Below are 27,988 nucleotides of genomic sequence, written 5' to 3'. Positions count from 1 at the left end.
CTGTGATGCTATAAAGGCGAGGAATAAAAAAAGAAAAGCTTTGCTGTTTCACTTTATATAGACCACAACTGAATGTGTAAAATGTAAAAAGGATTTGTAAGCATGATATTTCTACTTTAACTAATGTGCATACATAGTCAGCCTTGTTGATTTTAGATCGTGTAGTCGGGACTTAGCATGTGATGCTATTACCAAAATGACAATAACTGTTGATATGTTGGAGCACCGTGTTATCTACAGCATTCGCTATCGTTTGGCTATGGCTAGGTATATGTAAACCACAGTCTGATCTATATTTAAACTATAGGTGTGCTAGAATTGTATGCTGCGTGTGACATCATCACGGGAATACTAGGACATGCTGCTGTATCCATTTGAGGTATTTGTTGACACGAGTATAGACGCCATACACCCTCCGGCTGCCGCATTCCTCGGGACCAGCCCACGACACCAGTCCATACACGGCCCACTGGCGGCTGACGGGGTCCTCAGCCACAAAGGCGCCCCCGCTGTCACCCAGGCAGGTGTCACGGCCACCCTCGTAGAAGCCAGCGCAGAACATGTTGTCGCTGACGTTGTAGCCTCCCGCTCGGGCTGCGTAGCTGGCGCGACACTCGTCCTGCGGGACCACCGGCAGACGAACAAACTGCAGCAGGTCCGAGGTAACGTCAGGGTGCGACACACCCCACCCAGCGACTACGCCTAGAGAGTGGGGTGGGGGAGAGGTGGCATCATCCTGTCGAACCCAGAGGTCACAAATATGAAAGTCGGAAAAGATGGAATTGTACGTATTGGAATGGTAAGGTCAATTCCTTTGTGTTTGTTGTATAAAGAAGACATTTGGGGTTTCCCATTAAAAGATGAGACAATATGAGACAAACATCTAAGCATTAATTCATTCATTTGATTAAACAACCCAGAACAGGGTGCTTTTTGACATTTCCAATCCTCATTAAATTAACTTGAAGCAAACAATATTTCATTTTTGGTGATGTAATTGAACCGCTACTTTACTGACCTCTGCTGGCGGCGGCAGGCAGACGGGATGGACAACGGGGTTCAGCTCCACCCTGACACTCAGCTTCAGCAAGGCAATGTCATTGTCAAAGTCACTGGGTCGGAAATTGGGATGGACCAGCACCTGAGACACGGAAAGGATGGCTGATGCCTGCTTGTCCCGCACATCCACTGCACCCGCCACCACCTGGGAGACAACACAGGTGCTGTCACATGTTTTTTTTTTTTCAAAGCATGAATGATCAAATCAAATACTGTTGTCTGCCATCACCTTGATGTGTTCGGGGGCCACGGGGACCACCTGGGCGTCGCGGCGGCGAGAGCGCACAACATGGGCGGCAGTCAGGATCCACGCGTCCGACAACAGGGCACCCGAGCCGAACCAGCGCTCCGACGGGACACGGCTGGTGTCCTCCACGCTCAGAAGAACCTGCCAGGGGAAGTTCCCCGGCTCTGCAGCGCGACCGCCGACTATCCGCTTCACCAGGACGGCCAGCGAACGTGACGGGCGGCCGCATGCTAGCAGGTGACATGACACGAGACCAGTAAAACGACATGACGTGTCAAAAAAGTAACTGGGGGGTTCGTCATCGCTCACCCGGCACGCAGGATGGAAGCTCCACCCCTGCCGCACTGTTAACACTCAGATTGTTTGGGCCGCAGCCAAACTCATCTGACAAAACAAAAATGGAGTCACATTTGCAAATGACATCTGACACAGTCTGCAACAAACCCAATTCTTTCAAATGTAAGAGGCACCAAATGAAGAACTTTAAAGGCGAATGTCACAAAACACCAAAAGTGACATCAGACAACAAACAAAAATGATCAAACCAAAAATATCAAACAAACAGAGCAACTCTTACTTTTACTTAGACAGACGGGAAATGCGGTATCCCAGGTGCCATCTTCCTGACAGAGCATCTCAAAGTCTCCATCCACGCGCTCACCATCCTGCTGTAGAAAAACAAACACTTAAAAGTATTATAGAGGATCTTATTTAGAAGTTGTTGTGTAATGCCTTTAATTATACTTTGTTGTCGTGTGTGCTACTTCTGTTATGCCAATAATCACAGCAAACAATTGCAATGGTTTTTAATGTCAGGTTTAGCTGCACCCATGCTAATGCTAGCACAGGAGACTGGGATCGCTGACAAGAGATACACTATGGAAATCAAACTGAGTCAATCATGAAACAATCATGGCTAGAGGCTGGAAGAGGAAGTGAACCTTGATGATCATGAAGCCTGGCGAACATGAGACCCAGACGCGGTCCCCAGCCGAGTACTCGAGCTGGAGCGGGCTCAGCGTAATGTTGGCTGGATGCACTGGAGATGCACATTGACTTCCTGTCTTGAGCGAATAAACGCAAGGCAGGAGTCGTCAAAAAAAAAGAGGATTTGGTCAAGTGGACGCTTGTGTGTTGGAGACGTTTCAAATTTCTTTAATTCATTTTCACTTTGAGTGAGTGAGTGAGTGAGTGAGTGAGTGAGTGAGTGAGTGAGTGAGTGAGTGAGTGAGTGAGTGAGTGAGTGAGTGAGGGTGAAGAATGTAGGTATGTCAAAGACAGTGTATATGTCTTTGAGAGAGTGTGTGTGTAAGAGAGAACGTGATTTTAAAATGCCAAAAGCCAGGTGAGCTGTGTTTCCTAATGGGCGGGGCCTAAAAGAGCAAAAGGTCATCTCTGACCACAAAGAAAAGTCCACTTGACAAAATTCCATCACCTGGATGACTTACACACATTATTTTAGCATGCTTGCTCTGAGCGTGTGTGCGACCTACCCTCGGAGGTGTATGTCATCCTCCATCCAACATTTTCTCCTGAGTGGTCGCTGTGAAACGAGATAATAACGACGTTGCTGTCGGTCTGGATGACACCAGGAGACTCACCGCCGCAAAACGGCCCAAACTCTTTAGGCGCTGCTCGGATCTGAAATGCACACATTAACTCTTGGCGTGTGTGTGTGAGTGTGTGTGTTTCTGTGTGTGTACCTTGATGTAGTCATAGGGACAGAGGGCTTCCGGATGATCCTCCACATCAAACATATCATCAAAGTGGAGGCGAAGCTTGATTCCCGGCGCCACTCGGATGATATAAGAGCACTCGGTTCTTTTTGGGTATGGTGATGGAAAATTGGGGCTGCTCAGGGAACCCACCCGCTCAGAAAACACTAGGTCACTACACTCCACTGCACACATACACAAAATAGGAATACACACTTCATTAATCAACTGTGCATGCCTGTGTGAGTAGAAAAAATCAGCACATGTAAATATTTACAAGTATTCCGCCAGCACTTATCAGTCACACAGCGGCCTCACACATACACACACATGCAATTGTTTTATCTGTTGTGTAGCTTGAAGGTTAAAAGGTTGTTTGTATGTTTAAACATGAAGGACATTTTGGACCAACAAGTCAGCCTTTCACAAGTATTCAGTGATGGGGAAGAAATGACTTCAGTGTGTGTGTTTGGATGTGCTTGCTGTGACCTGTGCACGTGCGATTGTCGGGGTGTAACAGGTAACCATGACGACAGGAGCAGTAGAAGCCGCCCACGTAGTTGTGACACAGGTGGTCGCAGGCGACGTCTTCGTCCACACCCTCCGCGCACTCGTCCACATCTCAGGTTGGCAAAGGGACAAAAAGCACCGATCAAAAAATGGTGAGGACAAACCTCAGCCTATCACATCTTTAGGCAACACCCTGGACTGGTCGCTTGTCAATCATTCAAAGAGACAAACTAATGGACGTGTAGAGGTGTTGTGCAGACGAACGCACCGATTGCACTGTAGTGAGCTTGGAAGCCGGAGAAGTTTTGCGGGTTGGAGAAGTCGGATGAGAACACGATGCTGACGGCGTTGCCAGGAGTGCTGAGCGCTTCGGGACCCGGAACGCTCTCTGGATCCAGAGACTCACTGCCACAGAATATGCCCAGGATGGAAGCCCCGCCCCCGTCCAAGTCCCTGCCACCAGCCTCCACCTGTGCATGTGCACGCAAGATCACGTACCACCGTTTGCTCTTCAAGTTTGTGTTTGTCCGTATGCGTATCCCACCCTGACGTAGTCGCACTGGCACAAGTCAGAAGGTTCCAAGTCAAAATGGCTGAAGTCCAGTTGGACACGGAAACCGTCTGGAACACGGATTTCCCAGCGATGGCACGTGTCGTCGGGATATGTGGCCGGGAAGTGTGGCGACTGGAAGCTTCCGAAGGGTTGAGTCAGCGACACCACATACTCAGCATCCACCAGGCCCAGCAGTACCCACGAGAACAAATACACTGACCTACATGCACACACACACCATCATGCATGTGCATGTATGTGTCCACAAAAGCATGCAAAACATGGACACACTCACAAACACATCAAAACATGCACAAAAACACTCATATACATGAAAAGGTGATTACTTAGACTCGCACAAAAAATGTATGATGAGCAGACTAGTTTAAGAAGTTAAGATTTACCAATGGATGAATCGATCCAAATATCAATCGGTCACACTTTTTATCCCGTCACAGTAAATCAATCACCAAATCAATCAATAGTCAAATATATGAGCGCAACTGACCTCATGTTGCGTGTCTCGCCGTTTATTAGTTTTCAAGTGCGTGACAAGCAATGAAGTCCATCTTGGAAAGTGACGTCTATAACAGTGTGGAGTGGTGTGCATGGAGATGAAGGGTCCGGGGCGGTGGGACGTAGTTGGAACAGCGTCATCGATATCTTCAAAAGTCATTGTGGTTGAAACATTGTCCTTTACATGCCTGCCGCCTTGTGGCTGCATTGGGTACGTTTCAAGGGGGTGGTTCATAGTGGTTGAAACATTGTCTTGCACACGGTTGCCACCTGTGGCGTTAATCCCACCCAAAACCTCCAATCCGGGTAAATACTGCAACGCTCAATACATCCACTAGAGAGCAGCATACTCATTCCGTTTGGCGGGTTTGGTGTCCATTAAAAGATAAAGATTATTTATTGGATTTATTTTTACCATTTATGGTAGAATAAGAAAATGAGGAACGCTTCACGAATTTGCGTGTCATCCTTGCGCAGGGGCCATGCTAATCTTCTCTGTATCGTTCCAATTTTAGTATATGCGAAGCCGAAGCGACGCAATGGGTTCATGCGACGGTCCAGTATATGAAGAGTGTACTAAGCAACACGTTTTACAGTAAAGGTGTCACTTAAGCCATACGGACAAGTGAGTCTGATTGCAGAACGCAGAAGGGTATCACTCACAGAATATCACTCCTCGACAGGCGCAAATTTGATTTGACTTAAATATAGTGGCCAACGTAATATGATTACAGTTGCTGCCTTGGACATCGATGATGATGATGATAAGAGGAACGTTAGCACTGCAGAAGGACCATAAATAGTAAATATACCCAAAACTCATGCAAAACACCGCTAGCTTGCACACTGGCCTTTAAACCAAAAGCATTTTAATTTCCCACTGCACTTGAATGTAATATTGTAAGGGCTGTTTGTAATCTTGTGACTTGGCTCGGCCGAATGGTAAACAGCATCCCTATGTTTCATCGCAAATGTTTTGAAGTGTCATAACCTGTGTGTGTGATGCATCCAAATGTTTGTAAACTTCAATGTTTGTACATATTGTAAAATGTGTACATTTTTTAGATCGTGCTGTTGCAAACTCCAACACTGCTGTCGCTGCAAGATTGTATGAGAAGCACCCTCCCACACACCCTAGCTGCATACCCCATTGGGTGAAAATGAGGCAAGGTTTTGCCTGCACCAATGGTAATGAAGATATTTACATAACATTTCATGCAGCCAATCAGATTGTGTAACAACGGCCGATCTTTTCTGTGTATAGTTTTCTGTAAAATTCTGCTTCCATGCGATCGCACAATGATCAGCACATCGTCTGAGTAGCATCCATCACACTCATGCAGATATTCTGCAGCCAAATAGGTGTCCGTATAGGTCAGTGTAACACCTGAACTGTAAGATGTGTTGCTTATTGTACTCTTTATATACTGGACCGTCGCATGGACCCATTGCGTCGCTTCGGCTTCGCATATACTAAAATTGGAACGATACAGAGAAGATTAGCATGGCCCCTGCGCAAGGATGACACGCAAATTCGTGAAGCGTTCCTCATTTTGTTTAATCTTAACAGGGGTGTCAAACTAATTTTTGTCGCAGGCCACAATGTTGTCATAATTTTCCTCGAAGGGTAATAATCTAGGGAATATTGATCCTGTTTGTAGTAAATCATCCCATTGGGTGAAAAGGAGGCGAGGCTTTTGGTTGTACCAATGGCATTGAAGATATCTACATAATATTTCATGCAGCCAATCAGATTGTGTAGCAACAGCCGATCTTTTCTGTGTATAGTTTTCTGTACAATTTTGCTTCCATGCGATCGCACAATGATCAGCACATCGTCTGAGTAGCATCCATCTACTCTCAAGCAGATATTTTGCAGCCAAATAGGTGTCCGTATAGGTCAGTGTGACACCTGAACTGTAAAAAGGGTTGCTTACTGTACTCTTCATATACTGGACCGTCGCATGAACCCATTGCGTTGCTTCGGCTTCGCATATACTAAAATTGGAACGATACAGAGAAGATTAGCATGGCCCCTGCGCAAGGATGACACGCAAATTCGTGAAGCGTTCCTCATTTTGTTCAATTTACTACAAAGTGGTCCCCAACCACCGGGCCGCGGAGCAGTAGCAGTCCGTGGGTCATGGTACCGGGCCGACAAGCCGCACAGGAAAAAATATATGTATATATTTTTTTCTTTTAATTGACGATCAATTAGTTTAGGTTAAAACGCTCGTCATAGTCACGTGACGTGTTCCCCCAGTCGAGCCCGCGAAGCAAGCAAAAATGAGCAAGAAACAGAGATGTTCTTCGGAAAGGGAAAACAGCCCAATGAGGAGACGGAAGAAGAGGCTACGACTTCTAAGAAAAGGAAAGCTGCTTTTCAAGGAACATTTCTGGAGTCCTACTTTAAATATGGATTTATCGCCACAGGTGACTGACGCGCCAAGCCCACTCTGCATAAGTGGCGACAGGCTAGCTAACGAGGCAATGAAGCCTTCAAAACTGTTTCGGCACATGGAGACCAAGTATCCTGCATTAAAAGACAAACCTTAAGCACTTCGGCTGTCATTGTCTCCGATTACGCCTAAATGGGATCGTTTCTGAGAAACAAGATCAGTGCTCCCACTAATTCAACGTAATGGTGAGTTTTATTTTTATGTCGTTTATACTTCTTTTCATGCCAGTCGTATCAATATATTTCATCGTATATATATTTTTATTATAAATGTATTATTTATTTTTACAAATGTATTATTTAATTGTATAAAGGTCGGTCCGCGAAAATATTTCTGACACGTAACCGTTCCGTGGCGCAAAAAAGGTTGGGGACCACTGGTTTAAAGGACATTTCAAACTCAATGAATTTTGGAGATATTAATGTTCCATTTACGTCCCACCGCACGTACCCCTCGTCTCCATGCGCAATGATTGTAAATATTGTAAAATGTGTAAATTGTTTAGATCGTACTGTTGCTGGAGTTGCAAGAATGTATGAGTAGTGCCCTCCCACACACCCTGGCTGCATATCCCATTGGGTGAAAAGGAAGCAAGGCTTTTGGCTGCACCAATGGCATTGAAGATATTTACATAATATTTCATGCAGCCAATCAGATTGTGCAGCACCAGCCGCTGTTTTATGTGTATAGTTTTCTGTAAAATTCTGCTTACACGCAATCGTGCAATGATCAGTATATCGTCTGAGTAGCATTCATCCACACTCGTGCAGATATTTTGCAGCCAAATAGGTGTCCGTATGGGTCAGTGTGACACTTTTACTGTAAAACGTGTTGTTTAGTACATCCTTCATATATTGGACCGTCGCATGTACCCATTGCGTCGCTTCGGCTTCGCATATACTAAAATTGGAACGATACAGAGAAGATTAGCATGGCCCCTGCGCAAGGATGACACGCAAATTCGTGAAGCGTTCCTCATTTTCTTATTTTACTAAAAACGGGAAAGATAAATCCAAGAATAATCTTTATCGTTTAATGAACACCAAAACCGCCAAACAGAATGACCATGCTGTTGTTGACCAAGTTTCATAGCAAATGTTTACAAGTGCCATAGCCTGTGATGCATCCAAATGCTTGTAAACTTCAATGATCGTACATATTGTAAAATGTGTAATTCCTTTAGATCGTGCTGTTGCTGCAGTTGTCCCTCCCCCAAACTCCAACAATGCTGTCGCTGCAAGATTGTATGAGAAGCACCCTCCCACACACCCTGGCTGCATACCCCATTGGGTGAAAAGGAGGCGAGGCTTTTGGCTGCACCAATGGCATTGAATATATTTACATAACATTTCATGCAGCCAATCAGATTGTGTGTCAACAGCCAATCTTTCTGTATATAGTTTTCTGTAAAATTCTGCTTCCATGCGATCGCACAATGATCAGCACATCGTCTGAGTAGCATCTATCTACACTCATGCAGATATTTTGCAGCCAAATAGGTGTCCGTATAGGTCAGTGTGACACCTGAATTGTAAAAAGGGTTGCATATTGTACTCTTCATATACTGGACCGTCGCATGTATCCATTGCGTCGCTTCGGCTTCGCATATACTAAAATTGGAACGATACAGAGAAGATTAGCATGGCCCCTGCGCAAGGATGACACGCAAATTCGTGAAGCGTTCCTCATTTTATTTAATCTTAACAGGGGTGTCAAACTAATTTTTGTCGCAGGCCACAATGTTGTCATAATTTTCCTCGAAGGGTAATAATCTAGGGATTGTTTATCCTGTTCATAGTAAAAAACAAAATGAGGAACGCTTCACGAATTTTTGTCATTCTTTACTATGAAACATGGTCAACAACAGCATGGTCATTCTGTTTGGAGGTTTGGGGATTTTGGTGTTCATTAAACGATTAAGATTATTCTTGGATTTCTTTTCCCCGTTTATGGTAAAATAACAAAATGAGGAACGCTTCACGAATTTGCGTGTCATCCTTGCGCAGGGGCCATGCTAATCTTCTCTGTATCGTTCCAATTTTAGTATATGCGAAGCCGAAGCGACGCAATGGGTACATGCGACGGTCCAGTATATGAAGAGTACAATAAACAACCCTTTTTACAGGTCGGGTGTCACACTGACCTATACGGACACCTATTTGGCTGCAAAATATCTGCATGAGTGTGGATAGATGCTACTCAGACGATATACTGATCATTGCACGATTGCGTGTAAGCAGAATTTTACAGAAAACTATACACATAAAACAGCGGCTGGTGCTGCACAATCTGATTGGCTGCATGAAATATTATGTAAATATCTTCAATGCCATTGGTGCAGCCAAAAGCCTCGCCTCCTTTTCACCCAATGGGGTATGCAGCCAGGGTGTGTGGAGTGCTTCTCATACATTCTTGCAGCGACAGCATTGTTGGAGTTTGGGGGAGGGACAACTGCAGCAACAGCACGATCTAAAGGAATTACACATTTTACAATATGTACGATCATTGAAGTTTACAAGCATTTGGATGCATCACAGGCTATGGCACTTGTAAACATTTGCTATGAAACATGGTCAACAACAGCATGGTCATTCTGTTTGGCGGTTTTGGTGTTCATTAAACGATAAAGATTATTCTTGGATTTATTTTTCCCGTTTTTAGTAAAATAAGAAAATGAGGAACGCTTCACGAATTTGCGTGTCATCCTTGCGCAGGGGCCATGCTAATCTTCTCTGTATCGTTCCAATTTTAGTATATGCGAAGCCGAAGCGACGCAATGGGTACATGCGACGGTCCAGTATATAAAGAGTACAATAAACAACACATCTTACAGTTCAGATGTTACACTGACCCATCGGACACCTATTTGGCTGCAGAATATCTGCATGTGTAATGGATGCTACTCAGACGATGTGCTGATCATTGTGCGATCGCATGGAAGCAGAATTTTACAGAAAACTATATACAGAAAGATTGGCTGTTGACACACAATCTGATTGGCTGCATGAAATGTTATGTAAATATCTTCAATGCCATTGGTGCAGCCAAAAGCCTCGCCTCCTTTTCACCCAATGGGGTATGCAGCCAGGGTGTGTGGGAGGGTGCTTCTCATACAATCTTGCAGAGTTTGGGGGAGGGACAACTGCAGCAACAGCACGATCTAAAACATTACACGTTTTACAATATGTACGATCATTGAAGTTTACAAAGATTTGGATGCATCACATCCTATGGCACTTGAAAACATTTGCTATGAAACATAGTCAACAACAGCATGGTCATTCTGTTTAGCGGTTTGGGGATTTGGTGTCCATTAAACGATTAAGATTATTCTTGGATTTCTTTTCCCCGTTTATGGTAAAATAAGAAAATGAGGAACGCTTCACGAATTTGCGTGTCATCCTTGCGCAGGGGCCATGCTAATCTTCTCTGTATCGTTCCAATTTTAGTATATGCGAAGCCGAAGCGACGCAATAGGTTCATGCGACGGTCCAGTATATGAAGGGTACAATAAGAAACCCATTTTACAGTTCAGGTGTCACTTAACCTATACGGACAAGTGAGTCTGATTGCAGAACGCAGAAAGGTATCACTCACACAGCATATCACTCTTTGACAGGCTAATTCGTGAAGCGTTCCTCATTTTTTAATTCACTATAAACGGAAAAAAGAAATCCACGAATAATCTTTATTCTTTATCCAGACCCCCCCCTGACTGACTTAAATTAATTTTAATGTGAAAAAAAATTACTCAATTTCAAATAATCTGTTGGTCCACCCTCTTAACTCAGTAACAGCATCTACACAAGTCTACAAATACAACATGTTAGTAGATAGGTAGAGGTAATTTGCAAATCACAGTAGTCATGATAGAAATGGATATGTATTGATACATAATAATGTAGTCAGTCTACTCATTTAGTTATGAAATAACAGTTTGTAATAATTTACCATCAAATGTGTCCCTTCCTGCACTTTCTTGAGGCAAAATCATCAACAATGTCTAATAACAGATTTTCTTCTCTACATCATGGTTAATGCTCATGATGGCCAGACCAGTCAGTCATGACATGGAATATTTTAGATAGCTTTTTATTGTTTTTAGCTTGCTAAAGCTCCTCTATACTGAGGGTACTGTAACAGCCAGTGACAGCAATCCTTAGAGCAATCCAAAGATTAGCATACGATGCCAGACTCTTCTCACAAAGAAAAGACAGAAGCTCAAAAGCAGTCATGTTGGGTGATGGTAAAGGAGGTAGATTTTTTTATTTCCACTGCCAGGTCGACTCGACTGATGTGATTCTTCGTTGAAGGCAAGAACTTTTTCCATTTCCATACATTGAGCCTTTAAGGAGTCACGGGACATTTAAATTGCAGAGATGAAGTACAACACCACTCCATATTTTGTTTTCACCTGGTTCAGAGTTTCAAATCTCTCATCATTGGATGTTATTGCACCGTCAACCACAATGTTGAAAATGTTGATTTCGAGATTACGCATCAATCACTGGCTCATCAGGCGATTGATAGCTAAAATGCTTCTTAGGGTGACCAGACGTCTTCTTTTTCCTAGACATGTCCTACTTTTGAGACCTAAAAAAATGTCCAGGGGGAAATGTCAAAATTGGCCGGGATTTTGTCCGATTACCGTTGCGCTCTCACCTACAGAATTAATTGTAGTCCATTGTAATATACACAATTTGACTATAAACACTGCACTTTAATATAGGGACAACTGTAATCCAATAATGACCTAAATGTCTTGCATAATTAAAACCGAGTTTATACATATTTTAAAAGAAATACAAATGGATGCAAAATGTACATCCTCTAATATTAAACCGTGACATTTTTTCTTCATAATTTGATATACAGCTGGCATTTTTGGATCACTTCAAGTAGCTGATTTAGGTTTGCCTTTGATTTCATAAATACAAAATTTTTGACTATTTGATTTGAAAGTAGCTTTTCAACCAATATTTTTTTTTCAGAATCAGAGACTGAAAAGACCATTTTTTTGTCCATCCATCCATTTTCTGTACCGCTTGTCCCCACGGACGTCGCGGGAACCAATTATTTTGTGATTCATAAAAATAAAATGTCATGTTTCCTATAGCAGTTCATTGATTTCATTAATGCAATGCACTATAGTTTCACATATAGGTGAAAACAATAACAACAATAACACAGTCTAGATGTCGAAGAGTTTTGTGTCTCATTGTTCTTTTCCCCCCCTTTGGTAGATGGTCCAAATAGCTTTTGGAGTCTTTAAGCTTTCTACCCTCTGGTATATGCAGTCCTGAGATTTTGTAGAACCTTGAAGTGACGTTATTGTTCTACACAACCGATAAAGGGGCCAAACTGAGACTAGGAGAGAAATTGATCACTCCCGAAAGAACAGCATAGAGATGTTGTAATTCTCCATTGCAGCACCCAAGCCTTCTTGGCTGCTCGTCTCCTGGGAGTTGTCTATGCACTGGCCTGCGCTACCTGCTCAGCCTGCCTCCTCTGGTTGTAAGCGTTGTAGACATCCAGAAACATGTCTTTACACGATATTCGTGCTTTCAGTTTGGAGCAGATGAGAAAGGAGCCGGCCATCTTGCGGTGGAGTGAATAGGTCTCCTCTGGTGGTGGGGTGAGGCGGTGTCGCAGCATGACGGGAACGAGGCTCTGAATGCGTTGGGTGGTGCTCTGGGTGCCAAAGTCAAAGGGCTCGGAAGACGCAAAAGCTTCACCGAGAATCATCACGGCCTCCACGTGAGCGTCTTTGAAGGCCTGGCGGCAAACATGTCAAGAATGAGCTTTACGTGCATTCTGAAACGCACCACCTCAGACTCCAAACAAATCTACGATGCACGATAAAACCCATGGGCCACGAGAAAAAAAAAATTGACTTGAACCATTCCTCTGAGAAACGTTATGCATACTCCATCTTTTATCATTTAGCAGGACATTGACGTTTGGACAGATCAATGAGTCCTAATACCGCTTGAGTTCAAAATCATTTGACGCACACCTCACCATGATCTCTTTCTGATTTGTTGATGAGATGAGATAACATGGACCAATTAATATGTAACAAAGATCTTTCGCAAAAAATATGCACGAGATGTTCAATTGGATGGGGGTGATGAGATGTGACAGTCACAACAAGAAGAGGAAGGGGTAGTAAAAACAGAGACAGGTGGAGTGTAAACCATATAAAAATCAATGAGCACTTTGAGCAAAACAGCAGAAACAATTTTATCTTACCTTAGTCTCAAAGCCTGTCAAGAACTTCAGGACTTTGGATTTAGCCAGAACAGTGGCTCGGTCACCAACAGAAGCTGCATGCACGACCTGAATATGATTGTAAAAGAAAGACGCAGCCAATTTTAAAATCAAATGACTCCATTTTAAACTGAGGCTAGGCAACTAACATCCTGCGGGTAGTTCAGTTTTGGATGCCGCGATGTGAAGAGTGGACTGTTTCAATAAAGGTTACAAACTGGAATATATGTACAGTAAAACACTCCCGCGCACATGTAGCTGATGAAAAATTGTGGCCCTGTCCATTATTTAAATTGCCCATCCCTGTTTTAGATTCGTCTTACCTCTATGTAGTCATTTGTAAATGATTCCGGGTAACTTCTGCATGCTCCGAAATCCAACAGAACCACCTGAGGAAATTTTGATTTGCATACATTGACTGACTTTAATACAAGTCGGCATTAAGTGTGGAACTTACCTTGTTGGTGTCTGAATTGTAAAAGAAGTTGGCCCAGTTTGGATCTGTCTGCATGAACCTGAACTCAAAAAGCTCCCTGAGACACAACTGGAGGATGTTGAAGCAGATCTGAAAAGATGAAGTGAAGCATATGTGTTTCATATTTTAAGTATGATGATGATAATGTGACAGATTTAGAACAAAGATGAATTAAGTCAGACCTGGTTTCTGGTCTCTTGGTCCAGGTCCACACAGCAGTCGAGAGGAACCCCCTGCACTAGATCCATCGCCAATACTCTGCGAGTTGATAATTCATCAATCACCTCAGGAACCTGGAAAAATGCATCTCCCGCCAACAGTGATCTGGAGGCCACAGGTACAAATTTCATCATTATGACAAGGAAGAGGAATTTATCTGGACATTAACTCCAATTTGCACCAAAGTTTAAAGGACATCACTCTTGCACCACCATAAAAATCTGTGATGTATATTTTGTGGAACCTTATTTACTGTTGTAGTATTTAACAGATCTGAGCGGCAGTAATAGAAATAAAATTATTAAAACCGTTCCAGCCTCTGCTGAGACAGCACTGTAAACTCGTGGCCGGACATCTTGAACAAATTAAATGCCCATTGTAATCAGTTTGGGGTTTCAATCAATATTTTGACATATGATTAACTCCTAACTTTATTTCAGAGGAAACAAATGTATGATCCATGACGCAAACTCGCCTAAATTTTTTGGCACACTCAGCTTCTCTCTCGTAGTCACACTCCCATGCCAGTTCTTTCTGAAGAACCTCCAAGCTGCTTTCTGCAAAGAGGCCTGGAAAAGAATAAATACTACATGCACATTTCTGCGTTTTTACAAAGGAAAACCTCCCCAATGATTACTGCTCAAAAGAATGGAACGGAATGCCCAAGCAATAGTTATGCAACAATAGCACCATCAAGTGGTGATAACTAGAAATGCTATGATTAATACGAGTTGTCCCAATCAGAGCATGTGATGTGAAACTATCAAATAATTTTCATCTAATCAAGACAAGAAATAGAATACATCGACACCAATACTATAATTCCACAAAAATCCTTGTTGTTTATTTAAGCTGCAACTTTTAAGACTAGAGGAACGGCGCTTGAACCAAAAAAGGAAACTACCCATTACCAGACGATACAGGTTGATTTGATAAACAAAAGAGACGCTACATCTAAAGTTATCATCAGACATGCTCATTAAGCTGTCCCCATAACAAAGGGGAATCCTGATGGCGCTTTTAAGCAACACATCCATTAGAAAACCAACTATTATGATTATTTGAACTCAGTCGGTGTACATTGTTTGAAGTCAAGTTAAGGACGCTAATTTTAACAATATTGCACTGTCAAATTGGTTCCTCACCTTGGGCTGCCTAGACTGAAATAAATAAAAATTGCAAAAGACTGTGACCCAGACAGCAGACCACTTGCAATTTAGTAAATGACATCACTGAGTCATTAACCCAGTAAAAAAAATTAAAATAAAGTTACAGAAACAAGCGTTACCTTCAGGTAGAACCACACTTAATTTCAGTACTGACATGAGGTTGTTGATGTCACTATGGATACTTTCCGCCACTCCAGGGTACTGAGAAGCAAACAAAAAGAAGTTCAACAACAAGTAAGGCAAGAAAGTGACACTTCAAACCTACCTGGATCTTGACTGCGATTTCTCTACCATCTTTTAAAACCCCATGATGCACCTGGCCAATGGATGCTGCGGCAAAGGGTTTGTCCTCAAAGGAAGACAGCCTCTCTCTCCAACCTGGGCCCAGTTCTTTCTCCAAAACATTCTATAGGTATGGTGCACAAGAAACTAACAAATCACATATACTGTACATGCATTGTGCATAAGTATTCAAAGGCTTTGGCTTGAAATTTAAATGATAATCTAGTTATTGTCAATAAACATGGTTAAATAAATTCTGATACAATTACCAAAAGTTTGTTATTATGGGGGACTGCGCATAGAATTTTGAAAAAAATTTGGAATAAAACTAACATAAATTCTGTAGAAAAACTGACAAATATGTTACAAATGCACTGTGCATTTAAGATTTTATCTACAGTTAAAAAAAATATTCCCCCTTCCTGCTTACACTCATTTGCCAGGCTGGCATGAAGTCTGCACTTTGTCGGACCCTCTCAAAGATCTTTTGAAGCTGTGGGTTGATGAAGGAGTTGTCTGAGGTGGGGCACAAATACAAAGCCTGTCAGATAAATATATGACTACTCAACTTTAGGAAAGTATGAAGCGGTGATTCCACGGGTTGCACGTACCTTGTATGCTTAGCATCTGTCCTATCTTGAGTGCAGCTCCACGTACTTTACAGAGTGTGTTGACAATCCTCTCTGCATTTGCTTCTGACAGGAGGGGAGAGTCTAGCAAGGCATTCATATCTAAAAGGAGAGTGAAGGGTGAGTAGTACATGTAAAAACTATTCTATATATACTATACGATAAAAAAAAAAAAAAATCAATTTAGCCAGCCTAAAAGCCTTTTTCAGAAAATGTTAGGACGAGGAAAATTACCTTTTTGTTTGCCTCCCAGTGTCTGTTTTGCTACTTCTGCAAGGGCACCAATCCCCAGACTGACTGCCAGACCTGTGACAGAGGCATGTTTGATCATCCGCGGATTGTCAAATTTGAAAAGTACAAATGGATACCTCCAAAATTAGCCAGCCTGCTGATTCTTGTTGCAGGCACTTTCCTTTCTCTAGCACGATCATTAAGCTAAAGGGAGACAAATCATGACATTATCGCACCGTGAATTTAAGAGTGTGGCGGGTAACTCAACGCACCCTCTGTCGAGCAGGTTTAACCAAGCCCTGCTTGGCCTCCCTGGCTTTCTTGATATCTTCCGGTGTGAGTCTGGTCACCACCGTATCATGGACACATCTGGTTGGCTGGTAAAATCTATTCGAGGCAAACATTGTGTGGAGGAAGCGTTTGTTCTGATCTGGCCAACCAGGACCCGCTGAAGCTGCCTCTGGACTAGGATGCACTCCTATGGAAGGGAGAGAAAGTACATTAAAGCAAAGACTGCTCTTCAGACATATCTCATAGAATTACTATTTTAGACTTGGTGTTACTGACACTTGCTGCATAATTAGGAGAAAAATGATTTTCTCAAAATTCTGCCATGATGATAACTAAAAAGGTCCACACAATACCTGGAGCACTGCCGTCTGTCTGTGTTTTGTCATTAGCATCAGGAGGGAAGTCTGAAGCCACAGCCCATTTGGTAGCTTCATCAGCATCCATATTTTCCCAGCCCTCCACGTCAGGAAACACGTCCTCCTTGATCGACTGTTGCTGAGGACATAATTAAGAATTGGTTAAACTACAAAACTGTGACACAATTACAATCTAACCACATCATTTGATTCAGTAGTTATTTGCAAACATTTTTAGGAATGGAGTTCCTTACGAATTTTGCAAACTTAAAGTGATGGATGCACGATGAGTAATGTACGGAAAACTATCACATGTTGTAAATTGAAATTTCTTAAAGGAGACATTTTGCATTTTTCTCGAAGTTCAAAACGGGTGTCTTAATAACATCTCTGTAACATTCTTATAGCAAAATACTCAAATCATGATGATTTATAGGACAGTTTAACACACATTTTTTATCCACATCTTACTGAAATGAACCTGTTTTAAGGGGGCCATCCTGTTTCATTCTATTACTGCTGGGCTAATGAAGACTACCGATTTTGTTACAACGATGACTAGAGTTCTTGTTGCATGTGAGTCCCCACAAAGATAGCATTTAGTAGTCCAGAGTCAAATATCACTTCATCACAGAGCCGCTGATTTTTTTTTGTAGACATAGACCTTAAAAATGATGTTTGCAAGAGAGAAATACAGTATAAGAACTTTTACCGCATCGCTGCCACCCATGAAGGTGCCCATGAGCCCTTCCGCCACTTCCTGAGCATATTTAACTCCTGCTCCCAGTGAGGAGTTGCAGGCCACCAATCTGAGCTGTTCCCCCTGGGTGGTGATCAGAGCACAGCCCACTTTATTTGCCCCACGTAGTACCTGCAGGACTTCTGAAATCATCATCACTGTGGACAGAGAGGTGGAGAAATTATACCATGAGAAAGGCTGGTAAAAGCACTCTATGAACGTTCCAGTGCCTTTGCAGAATTTCGTGTTGTTTTTTATGGTTTTTTTAATATAGTTTTTATTCCGTGTATAAGATCATGTGCTTCAAGTTTCTGATTCTGCAAACTGGATGGTTTGTTTACCTAAACATTAGTCAATGTTTTCAGGCTTACGTCACGTGTCCGCATGAGGAACCTAATGTAGTACAGTACAGTACATAAAATCAATTCATGAATACAATAAATGGGCCGGAAAATAAAAACCCTGGGTACTGGTAGCTAAGAGAAGCAATGACCGCCTTTCCTGTCTTTTTCCTGTAGCCATGTTGTCTCCCCCGAAGATGACCAGGTACGGGCACAATTGACACAAACACAAAAAGCGTATATGCATAAACCTCAAAGCCTAACAACAAAGGCAATGTTAACAAAATTGTTGTACTTACTTTTTCAGAAGCGGTGCGGTTCACCTTATGTATTGCAATCGGCCCTTGAGGTCGTGATCTGTTTTGCAAAGGAAAACTGGGCGTTTCAACGTTACGGAATCACGGAAGTGCAGGTTTGACCAACGTCACAGCAATCCAATCAAATCTTGGGAAGAAAAGGAGCGTGGTTTTTGGGCCAATAGAAGAAATGTATTGTTGACAAAGGGCGGTTATCTCAGAGAGTTTGACCAATAGCATACGTTATAAGGCGGGACCAAACTGCAACAAGGGCCAATTGGAATCGAGGGTATGTTGCCGTTTTAGAGTTGCACGTGCAATGCTGAGACTCGGAGGCACGTCAATCAAGTAAATTGTTGTTGAGGTCTTATGGACAATTTTTCTGAATATTACAACTAGTAAATATATTATATCTTAAGTTACAAGAACAGTTGCTGCTGTTGTTTTTACTAAATTTCATTATTTTGAATTGAAACGTAGCAATTTAAAGTCCTTTGGGTTTTAAGTTATTGTTACTTTATAGACCCAAGAGAATTTTGGTCAATAAATGTGCAATAACTATGCAATAAATATGCCCTAACTTTGCTCAAAACCTAGTTGTCACACAGTTGCACTAGACATACATGAGAAAAGCATTTTTGTGCATTTTTGTACATTTGAATACAATTCTGAGGTCTAATAGTTGACCTATCTATTATGCAATCATGCACTACAGCACTGCAAAATACCATCACAATAAACATGCGGTTTATGGTGCTTTCCTTGGCTCAAAATTAGAGACAATATATACAATCCTCAAAACAAATTGTATAAATAACAACACATCATGGTTCCCCTGGAAAGGCCATTTTCTTTTGTGGAATGCTTTGTACATCTCTTGAAAGTTCATATGCGTGTGATTGAACATGTCACTTCCATTGCTTAGTCATGTAAATATAACATTATATAGACTCTGGAGGCATGTTCTGGTCTAAACTGCCCCTTGATTGCAAGAGACTGCCCAAGATTCACAATTCACTTTGACTGTTTTCATGGTTTATTCTGTAGATGTGCTGGTCTTGCTGGTGTCACCAGATATACTTGCAGGCTCACAGGAGCAATTGGTTTTACTGGTGTCACTATAAGACCAATAGCATTAGCAGCAAATTTCCGATTTCTTAACTTACTGTTAGTGATTTCAGAAAAATGGTTGATCATTAGTTGAGCTTCACATGACTTCAAAAGAAAAAGGAAAAATTAACTGGAAAAAAAAAAGTTGAATGGAGTTGTATTTATATACTATGTTTGCAGCAAGTCTTATTATGACAATCTATTCAACTATTTTGCATGTAAAAGCTTACAAGATGAACTAATGACAAAATGGTATGAGACAATTACTCTATAATTATTTTTGATCAACATGATATTAGCATGAAAATGAAAAGGCATCAAATTGGATGGGCATTTGCATGGATGTTGCAACGCATTTCAAACTTGTTCAAATAAAACTGCATTTTTATGTGCACAAATAACACAAGATGAGAATAGTGAACAAGTAGTTTAAAAATTAAATTAGAAATTCAATTCTCATCTTCGAAATGTACCAAAACAACAGAGAAAATATGTAATAGGACAGTGTTGAACACATATGTCGCATCTCATTAAACGTAACAAGTGTACCTAATGCTGTGGTCTTTAAATGAACATGTGGCGATCAGAGCAAAATAAAGCACAAAGTTAGCGTGAGAGTTGCAAGCCCCGTGTCTTAGTAACCTGACTGGACACTTGTGTTGACCAGTGAGTGGTGGGGGGGGCAGTGGAGATGGGGAAGGGGAGGGGGGAGTCGTGCAGACGCCATATATGGGCACACCACCGTCTCTAGCTTGCTATTGGCTGGCCGCCTTATGCAGCTGCTTGTCAACAAGATGGCCTTCCTCCCTCAGTCGTTTTGACACTGATTATTTTGGTATCCCAACGCACATACCTCAAGAGCTTTTAAATAGATAGGAGAGGGGCTCCCGAGAGTCCTAACAAGGTATACAGTCAGCTAGGCTGCGTTCAGGGAACTGACAAGCCTCGATAGTAGCCACCGCTTAAAGAAGCTTGATAATAGAAAGTAGTGTAGCTGCTGTCGACATTAGCTTGAGCGTCAACTAGCTTAGCTACGTGGACGCGGAGAGTTAAGTCGTGTCACCTGCAATTTCCTACGCAAACTGGTTTGGCCACAAGAAGTACTACGAGGAAAGTCGGTCTCTCGACGCTATAAGAGCCAGGATAGTTGCTTGCAAAGGCCAGTGTTGTTGAGGTAAGAGGGCAAAAGAAATCCGAAGCCAGTGGGGTTTTTTTTTTTTGTAACCTTGTTAGCTTGCTAGCCACTTTGCAGGTATATTATGACATCAAGTTAGCATGCATGTTAGCAACTCTAGTTGTGTATTTATCTAACCTCCCCTATGTTAACTTGCGAAAATAAACATCCGGCAAAGTACGATTATTTTATCCTTAGAAGGCCAGTAAAGATGACACACACGGAACCGAATGCATAGTTTGCCTGCACAATATACAAACATATATAACGCGGTTCTCTGACGCTTCACTTTGCTAACGTGCTACTGGTTTATCATGACTAGTTAAACTAGTACGCACATAGAAACCTCCCAATTAATAATTTTGATTGATTTACTTGTTTATTAGGTGTAGAAACCACAACATAGATCACACGGCCTTCGAGTTTAAACAACATTGAAAACAATGTGTTTACTGACACCGCATTACAGCAGTAGTATACGTACACGTACCATCAAACCAACACCTGAAAAAAAGATCTAATACATACATAATGTAGAATGTGCGTGTGTGTATTTCTAGCATAATTGCCCAAGTCGTGTTTCAATATTAATAACACACACTTTGTGGCTGACAATATAAAACGATCAACTAGTAGAACAATGTCTGTGTGTGTTGATTGAGTTTGTACACATCGGTGTGTGATATAGCACAATGGTTCATTGGATTGTCAAGTCAAAGTAACTTTTAATGGTGTCACTATGTTGGCCTGTCATGATAATTTGACATATTGAGCAATATTTTTTAATAAGTAAAATGGGTACAATAGTTCTTTCCTGACTCGATAAATTGCCAGGTACGATTATTTTTTTTGCACAAGTCATCAACATTCAGTCACCCTGTTTGTTTACTCTCTTGTGATACAACTCGTTCAAAAACACACAGACGACACAAACAAGGTAGAATCAGAGAAAATGTGTGTACTCGAAGCAAAGTTTTGTAGTTGCACCGTCACAAAACTTTGAGTGGCATAAATGGAATAGCTGCAAACTGCAATCCTGCAATCCTTTTTCCATTAAAGCCAAATGAACGTACAGAGACCACTGTCAGTGAGCTGGTATGATGCATTTGTATTTAAAAAGTCGCAACACAATAAACCTCGGTGTTTATTCAATGTCTAGCTCTGGTCCTCGAGGGTCACTGTCCTGCCTGTTTAACAACATAAACCCGATTCAAATGATCAGTTCATCAGCAAGCTGTCAACGAACCTCAAAAGGATCCTGGTCATTTGAATCAAACATGCAGGAAAGTGGCCCTTGATGCCCTGGTTTGACACCCCTGATTCAAAATAACCGTACAACTCAATTTCTTCAACTGGAAAAAAAAACCCAAACATGATAGAGACGAGAGCCATCCAGTTTTTATCAGTGGCATTAAAAAACAAACAAACCCAAAAACCTGATAGTATTGTTTAGCATGATTGGTCTTGAGAGAATGTCACCCTAAAACATTTATCGTGTCAGACCATCCACTTTCAAAGGTACTTCTTGAGGAGCCTCTTGTAAATCAAATTCTAAATGAATAACATTTGTGTCTCTCCAGTCAGCAAACTCTCAAGTGCTTTGTTCAAGAGCACATGGACAGCTTTAAAGTATGTCCCCAAGGTCCCAGCTCTGAAGTGTTACTGGCCGCTTGGCCAGGATTTGGAGGATTAGTTTGATGCAGAAAGCTTAAATCCAAACCTTTTTCAGGAAGTGCGTCAAATAAAGCACGTGTTTAATGTATTTTAGTACTTGAGCTGTAGTGGTTGACCATCTCATGGTGTGTTGAATGTTGATACAGTGCTACAATAACCCAGCCGCCCAAATTTTTCAATGGTGACCCTAAAACAAATAGTTGCTAAAATAATTGTTGGGATAATCAATTCTAAACAGATTTGACGGCAATATTTACCTATGGTACTTTTCTAAAATGCTCCAAATCTGTCATCAGATTCAGGTGTAGACTCTGTCTGGGCCATTCCAAAACCTTAACCTTATGGCGAAGCCATTCTTTTTTAATTGAATGTGTTCGACATTGTATTCCTGGAAGAAAAAGTTTCTCTTCATCTTTAGATTTCTAGCAGAAGGTTTTTGCGCTAACACTGCTAACTGGTATTTATGTTGAGTTTTTTGCAATAGGTAGCTTGACTTGGATGTTTTACTTAATAGGACAAAAAGTGGAACTCTGCTGTTCGAGGACAAGCTAATGAGAAATGCAGTTGCTCTTTCATCACATTCTCACTGAAAGTGGTTGCATGTTTGGACTTGCTCACATGTGGAAGACTGCACAGATATGACTGTATAAGTTATACAGTTTCTTTCATGCATTTTTCAACATCCGCAGTTACCTGACACATCGGTAATCTCAATCTCAAGGGTTGATTCAATGTTCTTTATTTATTCTTTTGTTTTTACCCAAAGAGTAGAAGAGGTTGCCAGATTGTAACTGTACAATCTATGGGACTTGAAGATGTTTTTAACAGCAGGGAAAGCCTTTTGCAGTCAGCCAAACGCATTGCTGTAATCCTTCTGTTTTTCCAAGTGCGCCTGCGCATACTGGACAGGCCCCGAAAGATGGCACTGCCGCAGAAGGAAAGGCATTTTGGTTGCACTTGGCCTGGAGCATTGTCAGAATCAAGGGGACAGGACAAGGAGACTGTGGCAGTTTTGCTACGGCGCCGCCCCCTTTGAATCTTTTCTAAAAATAGGTTCAGCATATGCCCGCATGCTCCGTGTTGCCTTCTATTAAGCAATCCTATTTGAATAACAGCGATTTTATCTGCTGGATACTAACACTAAACTTCAAATTGAATCCTTTTAATTTGATTTTGAGGGTAGACGTAGGGAGCGGATATGATTGCTAATTGAGGTTGACAATGTATTAGGCTGAACAGTGTATTAATTTTGACGGTAGTTCACGCTTTCATGGCTGACATAAATGACAATGCCCTGTCTGAATTGCTTTTTCAATGATTGAGCTTTGCACCTGTAATCATGATGCTCCCTTTCTCTTTCCTTCCAACCTCATGCTCCCTACTTTGCCCCCCTTCCTCTGACTGTCCTCTTAATCCAGGTTGCGTGCCTGATCATAGGGGGAGCTCTGCGGCTCAACTCAGCACTGAGATAGGAATCTGACCATGAGCGAGCTGCTTGTGGGTGCCTGCAGGCCAGCGTAGCTGCTGGCATGTTCCAGAGGTCCGCATCCTGATGGACCGAGACACTTTCTCTCATATCCGTCTGTGGTGCCCACGCCCCTTCGGCACCTACTCTCAGAACAAACCCAGGAATCCTGGCACGGGGGGCAATGTCATAGCTGGAGGTGGGGCAGGGTCCTCCTCCCTCTGCAAGGGTGATCCGCCTCCTGGTACCAGGAGGGCGGGGGAAGGAGGAGAAGATGGAGGGATTGGCGTGGGCGTGCAGGAAGACAATGTAAAAGTGGGGGATGCGGACTCTGAGAATACGCCACCGGAACCTGAACTTAACTCGAGCTCTCTGATGCAAAGCCAGCCTGCTATGACCACGTCATCCCCTTCACCACTCCCATCTTCCGGGACCCAAATGGAAGATGGCCGAGTGCTGCTGGATACCTGGTATGTCATTAAACCAGGAAACACCAAGGAGAAAATCGCCTTCTTTGTGGCACACCAGTTTAGTGGGGCAGGCCAAGGCAGACCCAGCGCCATGAAGGTAAGCTGTGAAACCAAATATGCATGTTTTTAATTCAAAATATTGTCTAAGTCCTTTTGTCGTTCCCCCCCCCCCCCCCCCCCCATCACAGGTTAAAGGTAACTGGGCAACTGACTGCAGTAAAGCGAAAAGGCGAAGAAGATGCTCATCCTATGACCCACCAAACCGTACGCATGCCTCAGAAACACACGTCAGCCACGGCTCCTCCGAAGCACCCAATGCACTACTTGTACCTGATCAAGCAGCGGTCGATGGGACGAATGAGACCGACTTACTGTCAGTGGCACAGATGGTCGCCTTAGTTGAGCAGAGGACAGCCATGGCCCTCCGGAATATTGTGGCTGAACACGGAAACCAGCACCATCCGTCTATTACCAGTCAAGAACAGGGCATTACCCCCCTCCAGCACACACTTCTCCGGGAAACCGAATCGCACCCCTCGCATATGTCCTTTGTGTCTGACAGTTCAAAAGAGCAACCCTCCAAAGAAGTCAAGGAATCATCTGCTCCCTTTCAAACAGACCAGGAGCTTGAAGAGCAGCAAGAGTCATGCCGGGTTGCACAGGCCATCGCACATTTTGAGTCTCAAAATCTGGAGAACCGCCTCCATATGGGCGCTGGTTCAGCTATGGGCTTTCCGAATCGAGACAGGGAGCTGAGAGGAGGAGCAGAGTCCAGTCGCGTAGCACCTTCTCCGCCCCCCAACCATAGCCAAGGTGAGGTGAGGATAGCTTTCCGAGTGTCTAATCTGGACCCACGCTCGCAACTGGAGCCAGCGGGCCGGTCACGCTGTATGTTTATGAGTTGCGGCGGCGGGAGTAGCCAGACGGCAGCCAGATCGAAAGAGAAAATAACCTGTGACCTCTACCAGCTCGTCAGCCCCTCATCAAGAGACCCCAGTAGCCTGCTGCTCGCCGCCACCACTCCTGCCCCTAAAGCTGATGGAGATCATCACTTTGACAGGCAGACCTGCGGCAGCCCAGAAACATCCCAGGAGCCTTCCTCGGGGGAGAAAATATCGGTGGGTGTGGGTCGGGAGCGAGTGACTGGATTTCACGTGGAAGTCGTGGTGACGGGTGCTGTGGACCAATGTGTGTTTTATGGCAAGGACAGTACAGAAAATGTTCAGGAGGAGACTGTGTGTTTTGCTATGCCTGGTGGGGCGGGAACTGTTGGAGGTGTAGCTAGCGCTACTGACCACTCAACAGAGGATCCTCCTCCAGGACAGCTCTTTTTCTTTCCATCCCCACGAGTGGCGGAAGAGGAGTCCCACACATCGGGTTCTGGCAGAGGATCGGGATTATGCTCTCTGGACTGTGCCAACAGCAGCAGCCCCGGAGCGGGGCTTACGTGCTCAGGAGAGCGTGCACCTCGAGTGGACTCTCCCCTGGCCAGTGTTGGAGAAGAGTGCTCCGACCCATCGCTGTGTCGCCTCTATCGCCACGTCTCCCACGATTTCCTGGAGATCCGCTTTCAGATTCAGCGCTTGCTTGAACCTCGCCAGTATATGCTGCTGCTCCCTGACCACATCATGGTCAATATCTTCAGTTACCTGCCTACACGCTCCTTGGCAGCCCTCAAGTGCACCTGCCACTACTTCAAGGTGCTGATCGAGACCTACGGCGTACGAGCCGTGGACTCTCGCTGGAATCAAGACCCTCTTTATCGCGATGACCCCTGTAAGCAGTGCAAACGCCAATATGAGCGTGGGGATGTTTCACTGTGCCGATGGCACCCTAAACCTTACCACCACGACCTGCCTTATGGACGTTCTTACTGGATGTGTTGCCGACGTACGGACAAGGACACGCCGGGATGCCGCGTCGGGCTTCACGATAATAACTGGGTCCAGCAGCCCGCCGATGGCTCTCAGCCCATCCGATCCAAGAGGGAGATCAGACGGGAAGAGGCCAGGTAGAAGAGGAATCAAATCTCTTCTACTTAGCCTGTGTCATTTCTACTCAAAGGATGAGCATGAAAAAGGAGTACAAAGAGAAATAATCACTCCAGGACCTTGTTAAATTCCACCTCATGTTTTGTTGTTATTCTCAACTGAGTTGAGTGGTAAACAAGGAATGACTAGAGGTGTGTCACACCATGTTTTTTTTTTTTTTTGGTCAAGTCCTACAGAATTTCTCCCTGCACGGTACTCCAATGTGGCACATTTTCAAGTGTGCCTACCAAGTGTTGGGGTGTGCTCTTCTTGCTGCTGTCTGTTTGCCCTGCATCATGCCTCTTGCGTGTCAGGATTACTGCCCAACTCCATATACATTGGATGTTTGTTGTCAGAGTTGTTCCTGTGACAACTTTGCAGTGTGTTTGATTGAGATTAGCATAGGGTGACAAATAGAAATGTAATGCCCTTAGAGCCTGTTTTTTTTGTCCCAAGAACTCGGTCTATGTTGTGTGTTCCAATACCAACTCCATTGAGCTTAGTGCAGCCCATTCAGTACATGAACGGCACTGAAGCCAACATGCCAAACCTTTCAGTGTGGAATGTTCAGCGTCGCTCTAGAAATGTGATTGTATGCGGCAAACTTGATATTCCAACATTTGAGCTCTGTCCTGCACCATGCATTTCTATTTCTCGGAATGTGCTGTATTTATTTTATGTCGATCAGTCCCCTGATAATGCTGCTGAAACAATTGGCTGTCACCAATGTTACTCCTGGAATAGGCATACCATTGGTTGATACAGTCTCATATTTTGTGTGTGAGCGTGTGTGTGTGTGTGCGCGTGTTTGTGTTTTCTCCACCCCCAGATTTGAACCTACTTTAGTGGGCCAGCCATGAACAGGAGAAACAAAGTACTACTTGTGGGAGATACAATGTATGGATTAAGATCAGTGGGATAATAATAATAAAAAAAAAAAAGACAGAGAAATATGTTGCTTTTTATGAGGAGACTGTCTTGCTTGTTTGCCTTTTTTTATGGGGGTTGGCTTTTTGGGGTGTGTATGAATGTTTGCTGTTCTATTGTCTTATTGGACATGACTTCTTATCGACTTGTCCCCCTTGTCCAAACCACAAAGAATGTTTTTGTGTTTTACTCATCATTGTTTAACTCGCCCATCTTTTTCCTTCTCCGTTCTCCATTTCGGCAGAGGGTTGCGTTGTCCAACGGCGACAACGCTTTTGTGTGTTGAACAACACTAAACAGAACGCAGAAACTCTACACCAGCCTCCAGCCTTAAATTCCCCCCCCCCTACCTCTAATTCCCCTGCAGGATATTGAGGCATCAGATACCTCACGCACGGTCAAGAGTATTGGGTGTTGCACCGTACCCTTGTTTTAAGGGGCTTGATAGACTTCATCCAAAACTAGTTTTCTTCCTTCAGCTTTCTCTTCTGCTTTTTGACCACCCCATCCCAACAAGATGACTGGTTGGACATTGTGATTGCGATGCTGAAACGCTGCACCAAGGTGGGACGATTATTTGATAGTCATGGGAGATACCTGTAGAGTCCAGATTATGTACAACTCAATGGGAAATATCGGCTTAAATATAAGGTGATGATTAAAACTGGAAATGCAACATTGACATGGTTTTTGTGGTGTTTCATTTTTCTAAAGACTTGTGTATATATCTCACTGATCACTGATAGACGTGGAATGTTTGGCTGATTTATGCACCAGTATG

The 27,988-nt window shown here is 43.2% G+C and overlaps 3 protein-coding genes and 8 non-coding genes across 14 annotated transcripts; 5 read left to right on the top strand and 6 right to left on the bottom strand.

Moving 5' to 3' along the window:
• Positions 1 to 39: 39 nt before the first annotated feature.
• Positions 40 to 4,686, bottom strand: masp1 (MBL associated serine protease 1). 2 transcript variants are annotated; one of them, XM_085915652.1, is made up of 12 exons: positions 4,593 to 4,686; positions 4,076 to 4,304; positions 3,800 to 4,001; positions 3,511 to 3,642; positions 3,010 to 3,206; positions 2,800 to 2,947; positions 2,248 to 2,366; positions 1,884 to 1,974; positions 1,616 to 1,690; positions 1,289 to 1,536; positions 1,019 to 1,204; positions 40 to 736 (listed from the first exon to the last, which is right to left on the bottom strand). In XM_085915652.1, exons 1-12 carry the CDS (start codon positions 4,595 to 4,597, stop codon positions 341 to 343), a joined length of 2,028 nt encoding a protein of 675 aa, XP_085771778.1. In that variant the 5' UTR covers positions 4,598 to 4,686; the 3' UTR covers positions 40 to 340. The 2 variants fall into 2 exon arrangements, with proteins under 2 accessions (XP_085771778.1, XP_085771780.1); XM_085915654.1 differs by having other exon boundaries at positions 1,884 to 1,971.
• Positions 4,687 to 5,032: 346 nt separating this feature from the next.
• On the bottom strand, positions 5,033 to 5,138 carry LOC147054555 (U6 spliceosomal RNA). Its single transcript, XR_015066809.1, has one exon. It is a non-coding gene; the product is annotated as a U6 spliceosomal RNA (small nuclear RNA).
• Positions 5,139 to 6,050: 912 nt separating this feature from the next.
• LOC147054554 (U6 spliceosomal RNA) lies at positions 6,051 to 6,156 on the top strand. Its single transcript, XR_015066814.1, has one exon. It is a non-coding gene; the product is annotated as a U6 spliceosomal RNA (small nuclear RNA).
• Positions 6,157 to 6,575: 419 nt separating this feature from the next.
• On the top strand, positions 6,576 to 6,681 carry LOC147054553 (U6 spliceosomal RNA). Its single transcript, XR_015066806.1, has one exon. It is a non-coding gene; the product is annotated as a U6 spliceosomal RNA (small nuclear RNA).
• Positions 6,682 to 7,122: 441 nt separating this feature from the next.
• Positions 7,123 to 27,889, top strand: fbxo46 (F-box protein 46). 3 transcript variants are annotated; one of them, XM_085915647.1, is made up of 7 exons: positions 7,123 to 7,244; positions 14,011 to 14,141; positions 15,390 to 15,426; positions 15,534 to 15,604; positions 16,177 to 16,223; positions 23,734 to 24,347; positions 24,439 to 27,889. In XM_085915647.1, exons 6-7 carry the CDS (start codon positions 23,868 to 23,870, stop codon positions 26,263 to 26,265), a joined length of 2,307 nt encoding a protein of 768 aa, XP_085771773.1. In that variant the 5' UTR covers positions 7,123 to 7,244; positions 14,011 to 14,141; positions 15,390 to 15,426; positions 15,534 to 15,604; positions 16,177 to 16,223; positions 23,734 to 23,867; the 3' UTR covers positions 26,266 to 27,889. The 3 variants fall into 3 exon arrangements, with proteins under 3 accessions (XP_085771773.1, XP_085771774.1, XP_085771772.1); XM_085915648.1 differs by lacking the exons at positions 7,123 to 7,244; positions 14,011 to 14,141; positions 15,390 to 15,426 and having other exon boundaries at positions 15,520 to 15,604; XM_085915646.1 differs by lacking the exons at positions 7,123 to 7,244; positions 14,011 to 14,141; positions 15,390 to 15,426; positions 15,534 to 15,604; positions 16,177 to 16,223 and adding an exon at positions 20,256 to 20,641.
• Positions 7,937 to 8,042, top strand: LOC147054552 (U6 spliceosomal RNA). Its single transcript, XR_015066811.1, has one exon. It is a non-coding gene; the product is annotated as a U6 spliceosomal RNA (small nuclear RNA).
• On the top strand, positions 8,647 to 8,752 carry LOC147054551 (U6 spliceosomal RNA). Its single transcript, XR_015066805.1, has one exon. It is a non-coding gene; the product is annotated as a U6 spliceosomal RNA (small nuclear RNA).
• LOC147054550 (U6 spliceosomal RNA) lies at positions 9,021 to 9,126 on the bottom strand. Its single transcript, XR_015066813.1, has one exon. It is a non-coding gene; the product is annotated as a U6 spliceosomal RNA (small nuclear RNA).
• LOC147054549 (U6 spliceosomal RNA) lies at positions 9,729 to 9,834 on the bottom strand. The gene has a single exon (XR_015066810.1). It is a non-coding gene; the product is annotated as a U6 spliceosomal RNA (small nuclear RNA).
• Positions 10,426 to 10,531, bottom strand: LOC147054548 (U6 spliceosomal RNA). The gene has a single exon (XR_015066808.1). It is a non-coding gene; the product is annotated as a U6 spliceosomal RNA (small nuclear RNA).
• Positions 11,307 to 18,502, bottom strand: coq8b (coenzyme Q8B). Its single transcript, XM_085915655.1, has 16 exons — positions 18,361 to 18,502; positions 17,694 to 17,878; positions 16,979 to 17,120; positions 16,607 to 16,812; positions 16,472 to 16,538; positions 16,338 to 16,409; positions 16,086 to 16,205; positions 15,905 to 15,990; positions 15,458 to 15,598; positions 15,312 to 15,393; positions 14,499 to 14,592; positions 13,987 to 14,128; positions 13,787 to 13,894; positions 13,653 to 13,718; positions 13,312 to 13,398; positions 11,307 to 12,834 (listed from the first exon to the last, which is right to left on the bottom strand). Coding segments are annotated over exons 1-16 (1,905 nt in total). The 5' UTR covers positions 18,362 to 18,502; the 3' UTR covers positions 11,307 to 12,528.
• Positions 27,890 to 27,988: the final 99 nt, after the last annotated feature.

The sequence above is a fragment of the Syngnathus leptorhynchus genome, chromosome 7 (assembly GCF_054491065.1).
Source record: "Syngnathus leptorhynchus isolate UIUO chromosome 7, UIUO_Slep, whole genome shotgun sequence".
Classification (NCBI taxonomy): domain Eukaryota; kingdom Metazoa; phylum Chordata; class Actinopteri; order Syngnathiformes; family Syngnathidae; genus Syngnathus; species Syngnathus leptorhynchus.
This window is presented reverse-complemented; position numbering and strand designations above follow the sequence as displayed.